Source organism: Bos taurus, chromosome 17 (assembly GCF_002263795.3).
Source record: "Bos taurus isolate L1 Dominette 01449 registration number 42190680 breed Hereford chromosome 17, ARS-UCD2.0, whole genome shotgun sequence".
NCBI classification, from domain to species: Eukaryota; Metazoa; Chordata; class Mammalia; order Artiodactyla; family Bovidae; genus Bos; species Bos taurus.
In genome coordinates this window covers 6127884-6142849 of record NC_037344.1, presented here as the reverse complement: position 1 = coordinate 6142849, position 14966 = coordinate 6127884, and the positions used below count along the sequence as shown (strand labels likewise).

Here is a 14966-nt window from a genome sequence, read left to right as displayed (position 1 = left end):
TGGCTGGTCCTTGCTCTTTGGGGCATTGGCAGAACCTGAATTTTACAGTCCGCACAGCCCAGCCGCCCGCCCCTGGTGGCTCATCATTAGCTTTCAAGTGATCACACTTAGGCTCTGGTCTCATCCTCCTTTAAGGAGGTTTCCTATTTGGAGGATTAGAGGAAGTTTCTGAGAAGTCAAGATAATGGGGCGGGAGAAGATTTTCTAGGATAAAAGGCTTCTAAGGGCTCTGAGAATGTGGAGGAGGAAAGAGGGGGAAAGAGAAGGGAACCAGATTTTCTTGGTTTGGGTATTCATTTAAGGTGAGGATGACCTCGATTCATAAAGACTTTGCAACCCGATGCTTAATAGAGTTGGGCTTTAATATTTATAGCACGTTATGTAAATGCTGCCCCTCCAAGTGCTTCCTTAAATCCTCTTAGCTTATAAATGACAGCTTGGATTTCTAAAAAAAAAAAACACAGAAATCTTTTCATTTATCCGGTTTAAGAGTAGTAAACAATAGATGCTTAATGCCCGCCTTTCATGCCAGGTCCCAAACACTGAGACTTAGATGCTCAAGAGTTTATCGCTGTGCTTTGGAGCTGATTACAGCCATGCATAACTAAAGAGGGGAAAAGCTGGCGCTACACTGTTGCTGCAAAGGCAGCTCCTGGACTTGCGTGTAGCATGTCAGCTCAGCAGTGCTCCACAGGTAAGTTGAAAACACAGAAACTACACACGTGGTTCCTTTGGAATGATTGTTGTTGTCATTTAGTCTCTTGGCCGTGTCCAACTTTTTTGTGATCCCATGGGCTGTAGTCCGCCAGGCTCCTCTGTCCCTGGGATTTCCCAGGCAAGAATACTCAAGTTGCCATTTCCTTCCCCAGAGGATCTCCCTACCCAGGAATCGACTAATGCTACTTCTTTTTTCTTCTAGTAATCAAGATTGTTAGGGAATTCAAATTTTGTGTTAATGATTTTAGGTTAAATTTTTACTCTAGGGAGATTGCAGTCATGCAATGGGGGTGAGCTAATGGAACTATGTGTTTGGTGGTGGTGTCAGTCCTTTCCCCTTAATTGTTCTGGGTGACATCAGTTATTCTGTAATTTTTATTTTAAAAAAAGTCCCCACTCACTGGGGCCTTCAGATCTCATGCAGAGAAGAGGGAAGAATTAAAAATCTTAAGCTCAGCTTTGGCAAATGTAAATTGCCAGGTCCTTGGAGGCTGTCATTTGCTCAGGAAATGTTTATTAAGTACCGTCTGTGCGCAGGGCTCTTTCCATTGCCCTGCGGTAATAAAGAAAAAGATGCAGCTTGCGTCCCAGGACAGCATTGTAAGTGCCGTGAGCCTGGGGCTAGAGAACGCAGGAGAACACAGGGATAGAAGCTGTTTGTTCAGAAGCAGGGCAGCCCACGAGGAGGACTCTTCTTCAAATAATTTGTCTGCCAAGTGGTTGGTGCTTACCTGTTTCCTGTGCTTTATTTGGACGCAGAGAGCTTTTACATCTGGTCAGATGACACAGGGGTGTGTTGGGTGAGGAGTCATAAGATTGAGTGGGGAATGGAAGGGCCGCACGCAGTGCTCAGGCCACTTGGGGTACTGTCAGTGGGCTCTGAGAGTGCATTCAGATGTACTGTAGGGGCCTGGCCGGACGCAGCGCTCAGGCCACTCGGGGTACTGTCAGTGGGCTCTGAGAGTGCATTCAGCTGTACTGCAGGGGCCTTGCTTACAATAAAGAAAACAGACAGAACTGATTTGGTAATATCTGTGTGGACTCAGACACTTACTCCTTGGAAGGAAAGTTATGACCAAGCTAGATAGCATATTCAAAAGCAGAGACATTACTTTGCCAACAAAGGTCCATCTAGTCAAGGCTATGGTTTTTCCTGTGGTCATGTATGGATGTGAGAGTTGGACTGTGAAGAAGGCTGAGCGCCGAAGAATTGATGCTTTTGAACTGTGGTGTTGGAGGAGACTCTTGAGAGTCCCTTGGACTGCAAGGAGATCCAACCAGTCCATTCTGAAGGAGATTAGCCCTGGGATTGCTTTGGAAGGAATGATGCTAAAGCTGAAACTCCAGTACTTTGGCCACCTCATGCGAAGAGTTGACTCATTGGAAAAGACTCTGATGCTGGGAGGGATTGGGGGCAGGAGGAGAAGGGGACGACAGAGGATGAGATGGCTGGATGGCATCACTGACTCGATGGACGTGAGTCTGGGTGAACTCCGGGAGTTGGTGATGGACAGGGAGGCCTGGCGTGCTGCGATTCATGGGGTCACAAAGAGTCGGACTCGACTGAGTGACTGAACTGAACTGAACTGAACTGATATGGACTCATCTATCTAGCACATCCCTAAGAATCAAGAAATTCATAAAAGTAATTCAAGCCTTTCTGTGCAGATGCATCCTTGCGAGAGCTGTCCACACTTACATAGCAGGTCTGAAGATCTGGTTTCTAAACTGAGTTGTGGATTTTGAAGGCAGAAAAGGAGAAGAGGAAAGCATTTTTAAAGGAATGGCCCAGTAACAGTATGATAAAATGACAGCTAACACTTTTAAAGTGAGGAGAAAAGAAGATCGACTACTGGAAAAGAAAAGATGTGATCACTCAAAATTTATCACCATCTGTTTCTTTTAGCATCAAGTGTGTTTGACTCATGGCAGGGGAGATATCTAAGCTTTCTAGGGTATAAGGCTGAAATCTGAAATTTTGAACCGTTTCCCTGGTAATTCTCATGCAACCTTGTTTGAGTCTTTTTGTATTATAGACAGTATGGCAGTTGATGGCCCCTGTTCTGCCTTTAGGTCTTCCCAGGTGGCTCAGTGGTAAAGAATCCGCCTGCCAGTGCCTGCAATTGCAGGAGACATGGGTTTAATCCCCTCAAGAAGGAAATGACAACCCACTGCAGTATTCTTGCCTGGAAAATCCCACGGACAGAGGACCCTGGCGGGCTACAGTCTATAGGGTCGAAAAGAGTCGGACATGACTTAGCACAATTCTGCCTTTAGGAAGACAAAGCAATGTATACTCACTCTTAAAATATTCCCAGTCAAAATGTTTAAAATAAAAATTTGTTGCTTTAAGCATCAAATCCTCAGTTCTTTGAAAAACTTGACTCTTTAGAGGAGTCTGTTTCCTGAAAGATTGATGTTTTACTGCATGGGAAAATCACAGCACATAGAAAATAGTAATCTGTATTATTTAAAAAGTCACAGTTACTTTATAAGCAGTAAACTCTTACAGCAGTTTATTAATAATACTTTATGTATATTATTCAGTTATAAAATTCTGACTTGCAACTTGCCTGAAACGTATCTGAACTTCTGCAGCGTTTTGTTTCTGCACCTGACATTTGCTATTTATTATATTTAGTGTGCTAGATCATAAATAGAACCCATCTTCCTGGACAGGAAATGTGTTGTTTCTAGCTTCTTGTTCATAAGAAATCCCAATAAAGGTTTATTGAATGACTAGTAAGGGAACAAGTTATACTGAGCTTTCTAATTAATCCTTTTTATGGACCATGAACATACTTTCTATTATCTTTTCCCTCTTTGTGATTACACACTAAAATCTTGATGGTATTTGAACTGCATCTGGTGTATCAAGGTTGTCAGAACACTTGAATTGCTTCTTTCTGCCTTTGCTTTTCCCTTACTGAATTAAAAGGTGGAATCAGCATGAGATTTTGAGGAATGTGAATAGGTTAGGGGCTTCAAATGAAGCTCTGAAGTGTGCTCTCGTGGCAGGCGTGTTCTTGCCTTGGTGGGGTCACCACGGTGAGGCTGGGGGCCGTTGGAGAGGCACGGATCGCAGCATCGGGGGAGGCGGCAGGCGTGTTCTTGCCTTGATGGGGTCACCACGGCGAGGCTGGGGGCCGTTGGAGAGGCACATATCGCAGCATCGGGGGAGGCTCACCTGCGTTCACTCTGTCGTTGGGCCCAGGTGACTGTGGAGGAGGTCATGACCACCACCGCCTACCTGGACCTTTTTCTGCGCAGCATCTCCGAGCCAGCACTGCTCGAGACCTTCCTCCGCTTTATCCTGTTGCACCAGCACGAGAATGTCCACATCTTGGATACACTCACGAGCCGAATCAACACCCCATTCCGGGTAAGGAGAGCCCCAGTGGAAGGGAAGTTATGACTCAGGACACAGTTCAGGAGAGTTTGTTTTTGGGATAAAACTGTGAATATTCTCTTCTTTTTATTTACCCTCCTTTTATTTTCCTTTCAGCCTTTACTTTTCTGTTTTGGAAGAGATGAGCTAGATTGTTTTGCTGCCTGGAGCCCTTCTGTCTGGGAGGTGGAAGTTACTGCCTTTTCTAGACAGTTTTCTCAGTTTGTCTGGGTTGACACTTTCTTGCGTAGAACCAGCAGAATGTGCTTCCGAGGAGACAAGGAACAGGGGATGGGGCTGAAGCTCAAGTAAAGCCAAAGTCTGGGTATTAGAGATCATATTTCTGTCCATAAGTGGTTTGAAATGCAAGTCTGGGCACGTGTGAATTTAGGTAGTCATTCTTTGTTTGGTGCTCTGATTAACTTTGAAAATCCTCTCATACCTTTAGTGTAGTCCTTTGCAGCCCTCTCCCCATAGGCTGCCTCTGTTTAATTGCAATTATTATTTTAAAAGCAAAGGTATATTGGAAGAAAATGAAAACACTAGTTTGCAAAGATCCATATATCCTAATGGTTATATATAAGCAGCATTATTGTAAGGCGCAGCGGCTGCGCTTTGCTGGAGCACCAAGGTAAGAGAAACCCAAGTAAGACGGTAGGTGTTACAAGAGGGCATCAGAGGGCAAACACACTGAAACCATACTCACAGAAAACTAGTCAGTCTAATCACACTAGGACCACAGCCTTGTCCAACTCAATGAAACTAAGCCATGCCCGACTGGCTGACAGAATTGTGGTCCACTGGAGAAGGGAATGGCAAACCACTTCAGTATTCTTGCCTTGAGAACACCATGAACAGTATGAAAAGGCAAAATGATAGGATACTGAAAGAGAAACTCCCCAGGTCAGTAGGTGCCCAATATGCTACTGGAGATCAGCAGAGAAATAACTCCAGAAAGAATGAAGGGATGGAGCCAAAGCAAAAACAATACCCAGCTGTGGATGTGACTGATGATAGAAGCAAGGTCCAATGCTGTAAAGAGCAATGTTGCATAGGAACCTGGAATGTCAGGTCCACGAATCAAGGCAAATTGGAAGTGGTCAAACAGGAGATGGCAAGAGTGAATGTCGACATTCTAGGAATCAGCGAACTGAAATAGACTGGAATGGGTGAATTTAACTCAGATGACCATTATATCTACTACTGCGGGCAGGAATCCCTCAGAAGAAATGGAGTGGCCATCATATCATGGTCAACAAAAGAGTCCGAAATGCAGTACTTAGATGCAATCTCAAAAACGACAGAATGATCTCTGTTCGTTTCCAAGGCAAACCATTCAATATCACAGTAATACAAGTCTATGCCCTAACCAGTAACACTGAAGAAGCTGAGGTTGAACGGTTCTATGAAGACCTACAAGACCTTTTAGAACTAACACCCAAAAAAGATGTCCTTTTCATTATAGGGGACTGGAATGCAAAAGTAGGAAGTCAAGAAACACCTGGAGTAACAGGCAAATTTGGCCTTGGAATACGGAATGAAGCAGGGCAAAGACTAATAGAGTTTTGCCAAGAAAATGCACTGGTCATAGCAAACACCCTCTTCCAACAACACAAGAGAAGACTCTACACATGGACATCACCAGATGGTCAACACCGAAATCAGATTGATTATATTCTTTGCAGCCAAAGATGGAGAAGCTCTATACAGTCAGCAAAAACAAGACCAGGAGCTGACTGTGGCTCAGACCATGAACTCCTTATTGCCAAATTCAGACTGAAATTGAAGAAAGTAGGGAAAACCACTAGACCATTCAGGTATGACCTAAATTGAATCCCTTATGATTATACAGTGAAAGTGAGAAATAGATTTAAGGGCCTAGATCTGATAGATAGAGTGCCTGATAAACTATGGAATGAGGTCCATGACATTGTACAGGAGACAGGGATCAAGACCATCCCCATGGAAAAGAAATGCAAAAAAGCAAAATGGCTGTCTGGGGAGGCCTTACAAATATCTGTGAAAAGAAGAGAAGCAAAAAGCAAAGGAGAAAGGAAAGATATAAGCATCTGAATGCAGAGTTCCAAAGAATAGCAAGAAGAGATAAGAAAGCCTTTCTCAGCAATCAGTGCAAAGAAATAGAGGAAAACAACAGAATGGGAAAGACTAGAGATCTCTTCAAGAAAATTAGAGATACCAGGGGGACATTTCATGCAAAGATGGGCTCGATAAAGGACAGAAATAGTATGGACCTAACAGAAGCAGAAGATATTAAGAAGAGGTGGCAAGAATACACAGAAGAACTGTACAAAAAAGAACTTCACGACCCAGATAATCACAATGGTGTGATCACTCATCTAGAGCCAGATATCCTGGAATGTGAAGTCAAGCGGGCCTTAGAAAGCATCACTATGAACAAAGCTAGTGGAGGTGATGGAATTCCAGTTGAGCTATTTCAAATCCTGAAGGATGATGCTATGGAAGTGCTGCACTCAATATGCCAGCAAATTTGGAAAACTCAGCAGTGGCCACAGGACTGGAAAAGGTCAGTTTTCATTCTAATCCCAAAGAAAGGCAATGCCAAAGAATGCTCAAACTACTGCACAATTGCACTCATCTCACATGCTAGTAAAGTAATGCTCAAAATTCTGCAAGCCAGGCTTCAGCAATACGTGAACCATGAACTTCCAGATGTTCAAGCTGGTTTTAGAAAAGGCAGAGGAACCAGGGATCAAATTGCCAACATCCTCTGGATCATGGAAAAAGCAAGAGAGTTCCAGAAAAACATCTATTTCTGCTTTATTGACTATGCCAAAGCCTTTGACTGTGTGGATCACAATAAACTGTGGAAAATTCTTAGAGAGATGGGAATACCAGACCACCTGATCTGCCTCTTGAGAAATCTGTATGCAGGTCAGGAATCAACAGTTAGAACTGGACATGGAACAACAGACTGGTTTCAAATAGGAAAAGGAGTACATCAAGGCTGTATATTATCATCCTGCTTATTTAACTTATATGCAGAGTACATCATGAGAAACGCTGGGCTGGAAGAAACACAAGCTGGAATCAAGATTGCCAGGAGAAATATCAATAACCTCAGATATGCAGATGACACCACCCTTATGGCAGGAAGTGAAGAGGAACTAAAAAGCCTCTTGATGAAAGTGAAAGTGGAGAGTGAAAAAGTTGGCTTACAGCTCAACATTCAGAAAACGAAGATCATGGCATCTGGTCCCATCACTTCATGGGAAATAGATGGGGAAACAGTGGAAACAGTGTCAGACTTTATTTTTTTGGGCTCCAAAATCACTGCAGATGGTGACTGCAGCCATGAAATTAAAAGACACTTACTCCTTGGAAGGAAAGTTATGACCAACCTAGATAGCATATTCAAAAGCAGAGACGTTACTTGGCCAACAAAGGTCCGTCTAGTCAAGGCTATGGTTTTTCCTGTGGTCATGTATGGCTGTGAGAGTTGGACTGTGAAGAAGGCTGAACGATGAAGAATTGATGCTTTTGAACTGTGGTGTTGGAGAAGACTCTTGAGAGTCCCTTGGACTGCAAGGAGATCCAACCAGTCCATTCTGAAGGAGATCAGCCCTGGGTGTTCTTTGGAAGGAATGATGCTAAAGCTGAAACTCCAGTACTTTGGCCACCTCATGCGAAGAGTTGACTCATTGGAAAAGACTCTGATGCTGGGAGGGATTGGGGGCAGGAGGAGAAGGGGACGACAGAGGATGAGATGGCTGGATGGCATCACTGACTCGATGGACGTGAGTCTGGGTGAACTCCGGGAGTTGGTGATGGACAGGGAGGCCTGGTGTGCTGTGATTCATGGGGTCGAGAAGAGTCGGACACGACTGAGCGACTGAACTGAACTGAACTGAAGCAGCATTATTTGCAATTTGCAAAGTGTCCAAGTTATGGAAGCAACCAAGCTGTCCATCAACAAATGAATGGATAAAGAATATGTGGTGGGACTTCCCTGGTGGTCCAGTGGCTAAGAATCCGCCTTCCAGTGCAGGGGACACAGGTTCGACCCCTGGTTCAGGAAGATTCTCCATGCACAGGACAACGAATTCCGCGCCTCACAACTGGTGAACCCTCGGCGCTCTAGAGCCTGTGCTCTGCAACAGGAGAAACCTGTGCCTGGAGCTAGAGAGTAACCCCAAGTAGAGAAAGCCCTTGGATGGCACTGACACCTAGTGCAGCCAAAAGAAGGGAAAAAAATAGAAAAAAAAAGGGAATGAAATTTTGCCATTTGCAAGAACTTGGATGGACTTGGAGGGCTTTATGCTAAATGAAGTAAGTCAGACAGAGAAACACATGCTCTATAATACCGCTTATATGTAGAATTTAGAAAATACAACAAACTAGTAAGTAAAACAGCCAAGAAGCTGACTCACAGCTATAGATAACGAATGTGGTTACCAGTGGTGAGCTGGAACGTGTAGGGGGGAAAAGGGATATTATGAAATCATGTGTGAAACTTTCGAAAACTGTAAAGCACCATAGAATTTAAAGAATTTTTCATTCAATAAAAACAAATCAAAAGCTTCAAATAAAGTTGGGTTTTTGAAAAGACTGACAAAATTGGCAAACTTTTAGCTAGACTACTAAGGAAGAAAGTAAGAAGAGTCAAATTAATAAAATCCAGGATGAAAGAAGGGATATTACTATTGACCTTACAGAACTAAAAAGGATTATGAGGGATACTGTGAACAACCATGTGCCAAAAGATTGGATACTTTAGATGAAACAGGCAAGTTCTAGAAAGATACAGTCTTCTGGGACTGATTCAAGAAGAAATCGAAAATGTATAAACAAGTAAGAACTCTTGTGTTTCAAAGAACACCATTAAGAAACTGAAAAGACAGCTGACACAGTAGGAAGAAATCTGTGCAAGTCATGTCTCTGATAAGATACTTGTATGTAGAATTACAAACTCCTGGGACTCAATAATAAAAAGACAGATACAGGGTGCTGAGCACCTTGACAGTGATTTGCCCAGGTTACTATGGTGACATATAGAAAGGACTCAGAATGGGGAAAGGAGATGCTGAGGGGTAATCCTGGCAGAAAGAGAAGATTTCCTAGGAAAGGTGGTGCCTAGGGTCAGTCTTAGAGAATAAGGAGGCTTTATCCTGCGGAAGAGACAGAGGAAGGCATTCCAGGCAGAAGAATGGGATGTGCAGAGGCATGGAGTGAGTGGAATGAAGTACGTTGCTTCTGCCCAACTGTAAGGGGTGGCCTGAGTCCAAGAGATGTTTTGGGGCACACCAAGTACAGTTCTTTCTCTGCAGCACTGTTACGAATTTCATTAACCAGGTTGTAAACTGGTCCTGCCTCGAAGATGGACTAGCGCTTATTCTCCTGTACAAACAGTAAGAGCCTCAATTACTTATGTGGCTGGATAGAACAATAAATGCTTACTTCCCAAAGGACACAGTGATTTTAGAATGTACCTTTGGGAACCTTCTCTGTTGGGCTCTTTATCCTTCCTTTTTGGAAATTAGAGATGGCAAGAATTCTTTTTCTTTTTTTTTTTTTTAATGATAAAAGTATTTAATGAAATACTTCAGGAAAGTATATCATCACCCCTCAGCACTATGGGAAATGGAACTCAGGAAAATCTTTGCCCCAAAGCCAAGAAACAAATCAAAAGGAGTTGAGGTTTGGGGCTGGGGACTCTAGGTAGAGAGTTGGCCGGGGTATATGCAATTTTCTTTTAGCCCTATCTTGTAAAAAATCAATGTCATATTTGAAAATAACTAGAAGGGTCTTCTCTGGCACTCCAGTGATTAAGACTCTGGGCTCCCAATGCTGGGGATCCAGGATTTGATCCCTGGGGGTCAGGGAACTAGATCCCACATGTTGCAACTAAGACTCTGCATGCCACAATTACTAATACAAGCTCCTGCATGCCATAACAAAGACTCCTCACAGCCAAATAAATAAACAAAATATTTAAAAAAGAAAATAGGAAAACAAATGACATAAGTAGATCGTGTGTGTGCGTGTGTGTGTGTGTGCGTGTGTGTGTTGGGGAGTTGTAGGGGGCATGTTTATATGGATCTTACATGAGCATAGGCATTTTGTAGGAGAGTGATTCTGCATAGTGGCATAATCCCAGGGATAGATTGTCGAATCAAATCCTACAGGAGAACTGGTGGTCTGAATATACATTTTCTCTGGCAGCAGCATCTTTAAAAAAAAAAAAAATAATAAAACTACTTAAAAAATGAAGGCCATTTTATTTTGTCATTCTGAATTATTTACCGTCTTTGGGGGTTACAGAGGTCCCTTCAGTGTCTGAAACAGAACGTGTGTTTGTTGCTTCCCAGCTTTGTGTGGTGTCCCTGGCATTATTTAGAACTCTCATCGGTTTACATTGTGAAGATGTGATGTTACAACTAATTCTAAGGTGAGTTGCCACCTTTTGTCTCCTTTAAAGAACAACCTACACTATTGCTGTTTATTTTCCTTTGATAGTATGAGCTAAGTAAGGGCCATGCTTCTAAGAAAGAAAATAATCAAGAAAATCAGCTTAACTTCTGCATTATTGCCCAAGGTTAAAAGTATTTAGGGGGGCAAAGGCATTATATTATACATGTGCTCCTGGAAAAAATAAATAGAACGTTTGGAAACTTTCAGAAGTGTTATGAAAGCTCTTCTGGTCTGTAACTGGATGTCTTTCTCCCAAAGTACATTTTTAGGAGACTCATGTTATTGAGAACAACTTTTCTCAATATGAAATGCTGTTGGTGTATAGAAATTATTCTATGACTTTTGCTTTAGTAATGGTATGGCTACAGTGCTCACTGCCTGGCTTGCAAGTATTTTTCAATTAAATTCGGTAAATATTTAATGAGTACTTCCTGTGTATAGTTCAGAAGGACGTGGGTGGAGGGACGAACTGAAAAGGGCATCCGTATACACAGGGCAGAGAAGGTCTGTCCTTCAGATGTCCAGGTGGGAACGGTGTCATGAATGGGCTGGGGTCTGGAGATGGGTGTCCGGAGTCAAAGTGGACTGCCAGCAAGACAACATCAGTTTGGTCATTGGGCAGGAGACTCAGGGACGCCGAGTCCTGCCTCATCCCAGCCTGTCCTCTCAGGGTCGCTGAGAGGAGCATCTGCTTTTGTGAAGGAAGAGAGTTGACGAGGGCCTGTGCTCCCGCACTCCCCTCCGTGGTCTGGACGCAGTAAGGAAAGAGTCGACTAGCTCGCTGGGTGCCTGCTCCACCCCCACCGTCCATAGACCCTGCTGCTGACCCCTCCTGGGACAGAGGGTGCTGAGAGCAAGACAAGAGGGAGGAGACCTGGGCTGCCCCTGGTCCCACTGCAGTTTAGACATGGTGTGAGCAGGATTACTGAGGAGCTGGCGTTCCAAGAGGTGTCTGGCCCTGGAGAAGTTTCAGGGCATGGCCAAGTGTGGTTCTGGGAACAGCAGCAGAGACGTCATCCAGGAACTCATGAAAACACACATCCTTGGCCGTCTTCTCCCAGACAAGCTGAATCAGGAACTGGTGGTGGGTGGGGCCTGGCAAGCAGTGTTTTGTTTAGCTCCGGGGGATTCTGATGCCAGGCTGAGTTTGAGAACTCCTGGTTTGAGGAAGGTGCAGTATAGATGTGTCACCCTGCAAAAGGGAGCGATAGAAGCACCACAGGGGGAGTCAGCGGGCGGCCTGGTGATGGAGGCCTTGCAGAGTCACTGTTTTATAGGAGAACATCGCTTATTAATTTTGGGCTTCTGGAGGGTTTCGATCAGGCCATCAGTAACTGATCTTAGGGCCTTAGCAAAGAACGAATCTGCTCATAAGTACATACCCTGGGTCGTTCAGGGTATGACTCATTCGTTTTCTGTCCTAAAAGGGTTATGTCCGCTTCGCATCAGGTCTCTCCTGATGTGACAGTGCATTAGTGGCGCCTGGATGAAAGCCGTCAGAGCAGCTTGTTAAAGCCTGTTTGGTGTCAGAGCCAAAGTTCGCTTCCAACAAGGGTAAATCCTGGTTATATTTAAATGTTAGATCCTTGAATGTCGCTTCTTTGACAGCAGGGAAAGCAGCTGTCCTCTGCAGTGGGCCTGGAAGCCTGGCCCCATGTCCCAGCCCTGGTCACCGGGGGAGGCTGAGCCAGGGGGGCAGATGCTTCTGCCCAGTGGCGTTGTCTACTCACAGGGTGGTGCTTGTGGTAAAAACTGTCCTCAGAGGTCGTATTTGTCAAAGCTTCTTTTGAGAGCCAGCTCTGTGCCTTATGAAGGTGAAGGAATCAGCTCGTGATTGAAACACACGTCGAGGTCAGTGCTTGGCATTTCCATGGTGAGTAAGGGCCTGTTGTTGCCCAGGAAAGTGCATGGTTGCAGGTGCTGAATGGAGTCATGGAGAAAGCGCTGGGTGTAGCCTCTGATCCACCCCACTCCAGTACTCTTGCCTGGAAAATCCCGTGGACAGAGGAGCCTGGTAGGCTCCAGTCCATGGGGTCGCTAAGAGTCGGAGAGGACTGAGCGACATCACTTTCACTTTTCACTTTCATGCATTGGAGAAGGAAATGGCAACCCACTCCAGTGTTCTTACCTGGAGAATCCCAGGGACCGGGGAGCCTGGTGGGCTGCTGTCTATGGGGTCGCACAGAGTCGGACACGACTGAAGCAACGCAGCAGCAGCAGCCTCTGATCTCAGTGCTCCTAGCCTGAGTTTCTTCTTTGTTTCCTTATTGAGGAGGATGATGAGAATGTAATAGTAGATGCCCTTTATTTACTACTTTCTGTATTTCTGATTCTGCCACATTGCCTGGGGAATCTGAGAAGAACGAGTTGGGGATAGATGTAGAGGTCAGCACGCGGTAGACACGCAGGAAACCTCTGCTTCCTATCGTTGTCACCTGAATGGCTGATCCACCTCCCACCCCCCATACCCATTTAACAAGTACTTTTTCTGTTTTTTTTAAACGTTTTATTTTGTAGTAGAGTATAGCTGATTAACAATGTTGTGATAATTTCAGGCAGAACAAGTATTTTTAATGGTAGTCAAATACACTCAACATTCAAAACACTAAGATCATGGCATCCGGTCCCATCACTTCTTGGCAGATAGATGGGGAAACAATGGAAACAGTGAGAGACTTGATTTTCTGGGGCTCCAAAATCACTGCAGATGGTGACTGTAGCCATGAAATTAAAAGACTCTTGCTCCTTGGAAGAAAAGCTATGAAAGCAAAGACATTACTTTGCCAATAAAGGTCCGTCTAGTCAAAGCTATGGTTTTTCCAGTGGTCATGTATGGATGTGAGAGTTGGACTATAAAGAAAGCTGAGTGCTGAAGAATTGATGCTTTTGAACTGTGGTGTTGGAGAAGCCTCTTGAGAGTCCCTTGGATGCAAGGAGATCCAACCAATCCATCCTAAAGGAGATCAGTCCTGGGTGTTCATTGGAAGGACTGATGCTGAAGCTGAAGCTCCAATACTTTTGCCACCTGATGCCAAGAATTGACTCATTAGAAAAGACCCTGATGCTGGGCAAGATTGAAGGCAGGAGGAGAAGGGGGCGACAGAGGATGAGATGGTTAGATGGCATCACTGACTCAATGGACATGAGTTTGAGTAAACTCCAGGAGTTGGTGATGGACAGGGAAGCCTGGCGTGCTGCAGTCCATAGGGTTGCAAAGAGTCAGACACGTGAACTGAGTCAAATACATAGAACCTAACCATACAGCTCAGTGATGTACATTCACATTATTGTACAGCCATTGCCACCATCCATCTCCAGAATTGTTCTCACCTCACAAAGAAAACCCCTTCTGTACCCCTTAAATCCTCACTCCCTGCCCCCCACCCCTGCCCCAGCCCATGGCAGCCACTATCCTGCCTTCTATTGCTCTGAATTTGCCTCTTCTAGGTGGACTAGTCCATGTAAGTGGACTCACGTAGTATTTGTCTTTTTGTGCCTGATTTATTTCACTTAGCACAGTGTCTTCAAGAGTCTTTCATGTTGTAGCAGGTGTCAGAATTTCCGTCCTTTTGAAGACCAAATAATACACCATTATTTACACCACATTTGGTTTACTCACTTATCTGTCACTGGACATTTTGGATTGCTTCCCGTTTTAGCTGCAATGAATAACCCTGCTGTGGCCACAGATACACAGATATGTCTCTTCAGAACCCTGCTTTCACTTCTTTTGTGTGGATATCCAGAAGTGAAGTTGCTGGATCATTCTGTGAAAATTTTTTTTTCTACAATAGCTGCACATTTTATAAGTCCACTGACAGTGTACAGGGTTCTGGTTGCTCCACAATCCTTGCCAATACTTATTATTTTCTGTTAAACTAAAAACTTTTTTTTTTAGAAATTAATGTTTATTTATTTGGCTGCATTGAGTCTTAGCAATGGCACACAGGCTTCACTGCCCTGCAGCATGTGGGATCTTAGTTCCTTTACCAGGGCTCAAACCCGAGTCCCCTGCCCTGGAAGCAGATTCTCAATGACTGGACCACTGGGTAAGTTCCCTAAAAATGGTATTTCGGCAATCAAGTAAGAATAACAGGCAGATTTAAAGAACCAGCTAGGGATTTTAGAAGTGGAAACTGTAATTATTAAAATGAAAAACTGAGTGTTTAGTGTAGATAACATTTAAGATACAGATTAAGAGAGAATTAATGCGATTGAAGAAGTTACTACTAAGTTTGCAGCAGAAAGAGATAAGGAGATTTACAATTCTGAGAACAAGGCTGTGAACAGTGGTGGCTGTAATGATAAGGTGTGTATCCAGTTAGGTCCATCTAGTCAAAGCTGAATCATGTATGGACGTGAGAGTTGGACCATAAAGAAAGCTGAGTGCCAAAGAATTGATGCTTTTGAA

General features: G+C 44.1%; 1 protein-coding gene across 3 annotated transcripts in view; it reads left to right on the top strand.

The window, feature by feature from the left end:
- FHIP1A (FHF complex subunit HOOK interacting protein 1A) overlaps window positions 1-14966 on the top strand; it is a 308163-nt gene that overhangs the window by 265937 nt on the left and 27260 nt on the right. For all 3 annotated transcript variants that reach the window (XM_002694315.7, XM_005217478.5, XM_010813681.4), the window contains 2 exons: window positions 3932-4099; window positions 10453-10532. In XM_002694315.7, coding sequence (XP_002694361.1) covers window positions 3932-4099; window positions 10453-10532 — 248 coding nt within the window. The remainder of the gene's footprint in view (window positions 1-3931; window positions 4100-10452; window positions 10533-14966) is intronic.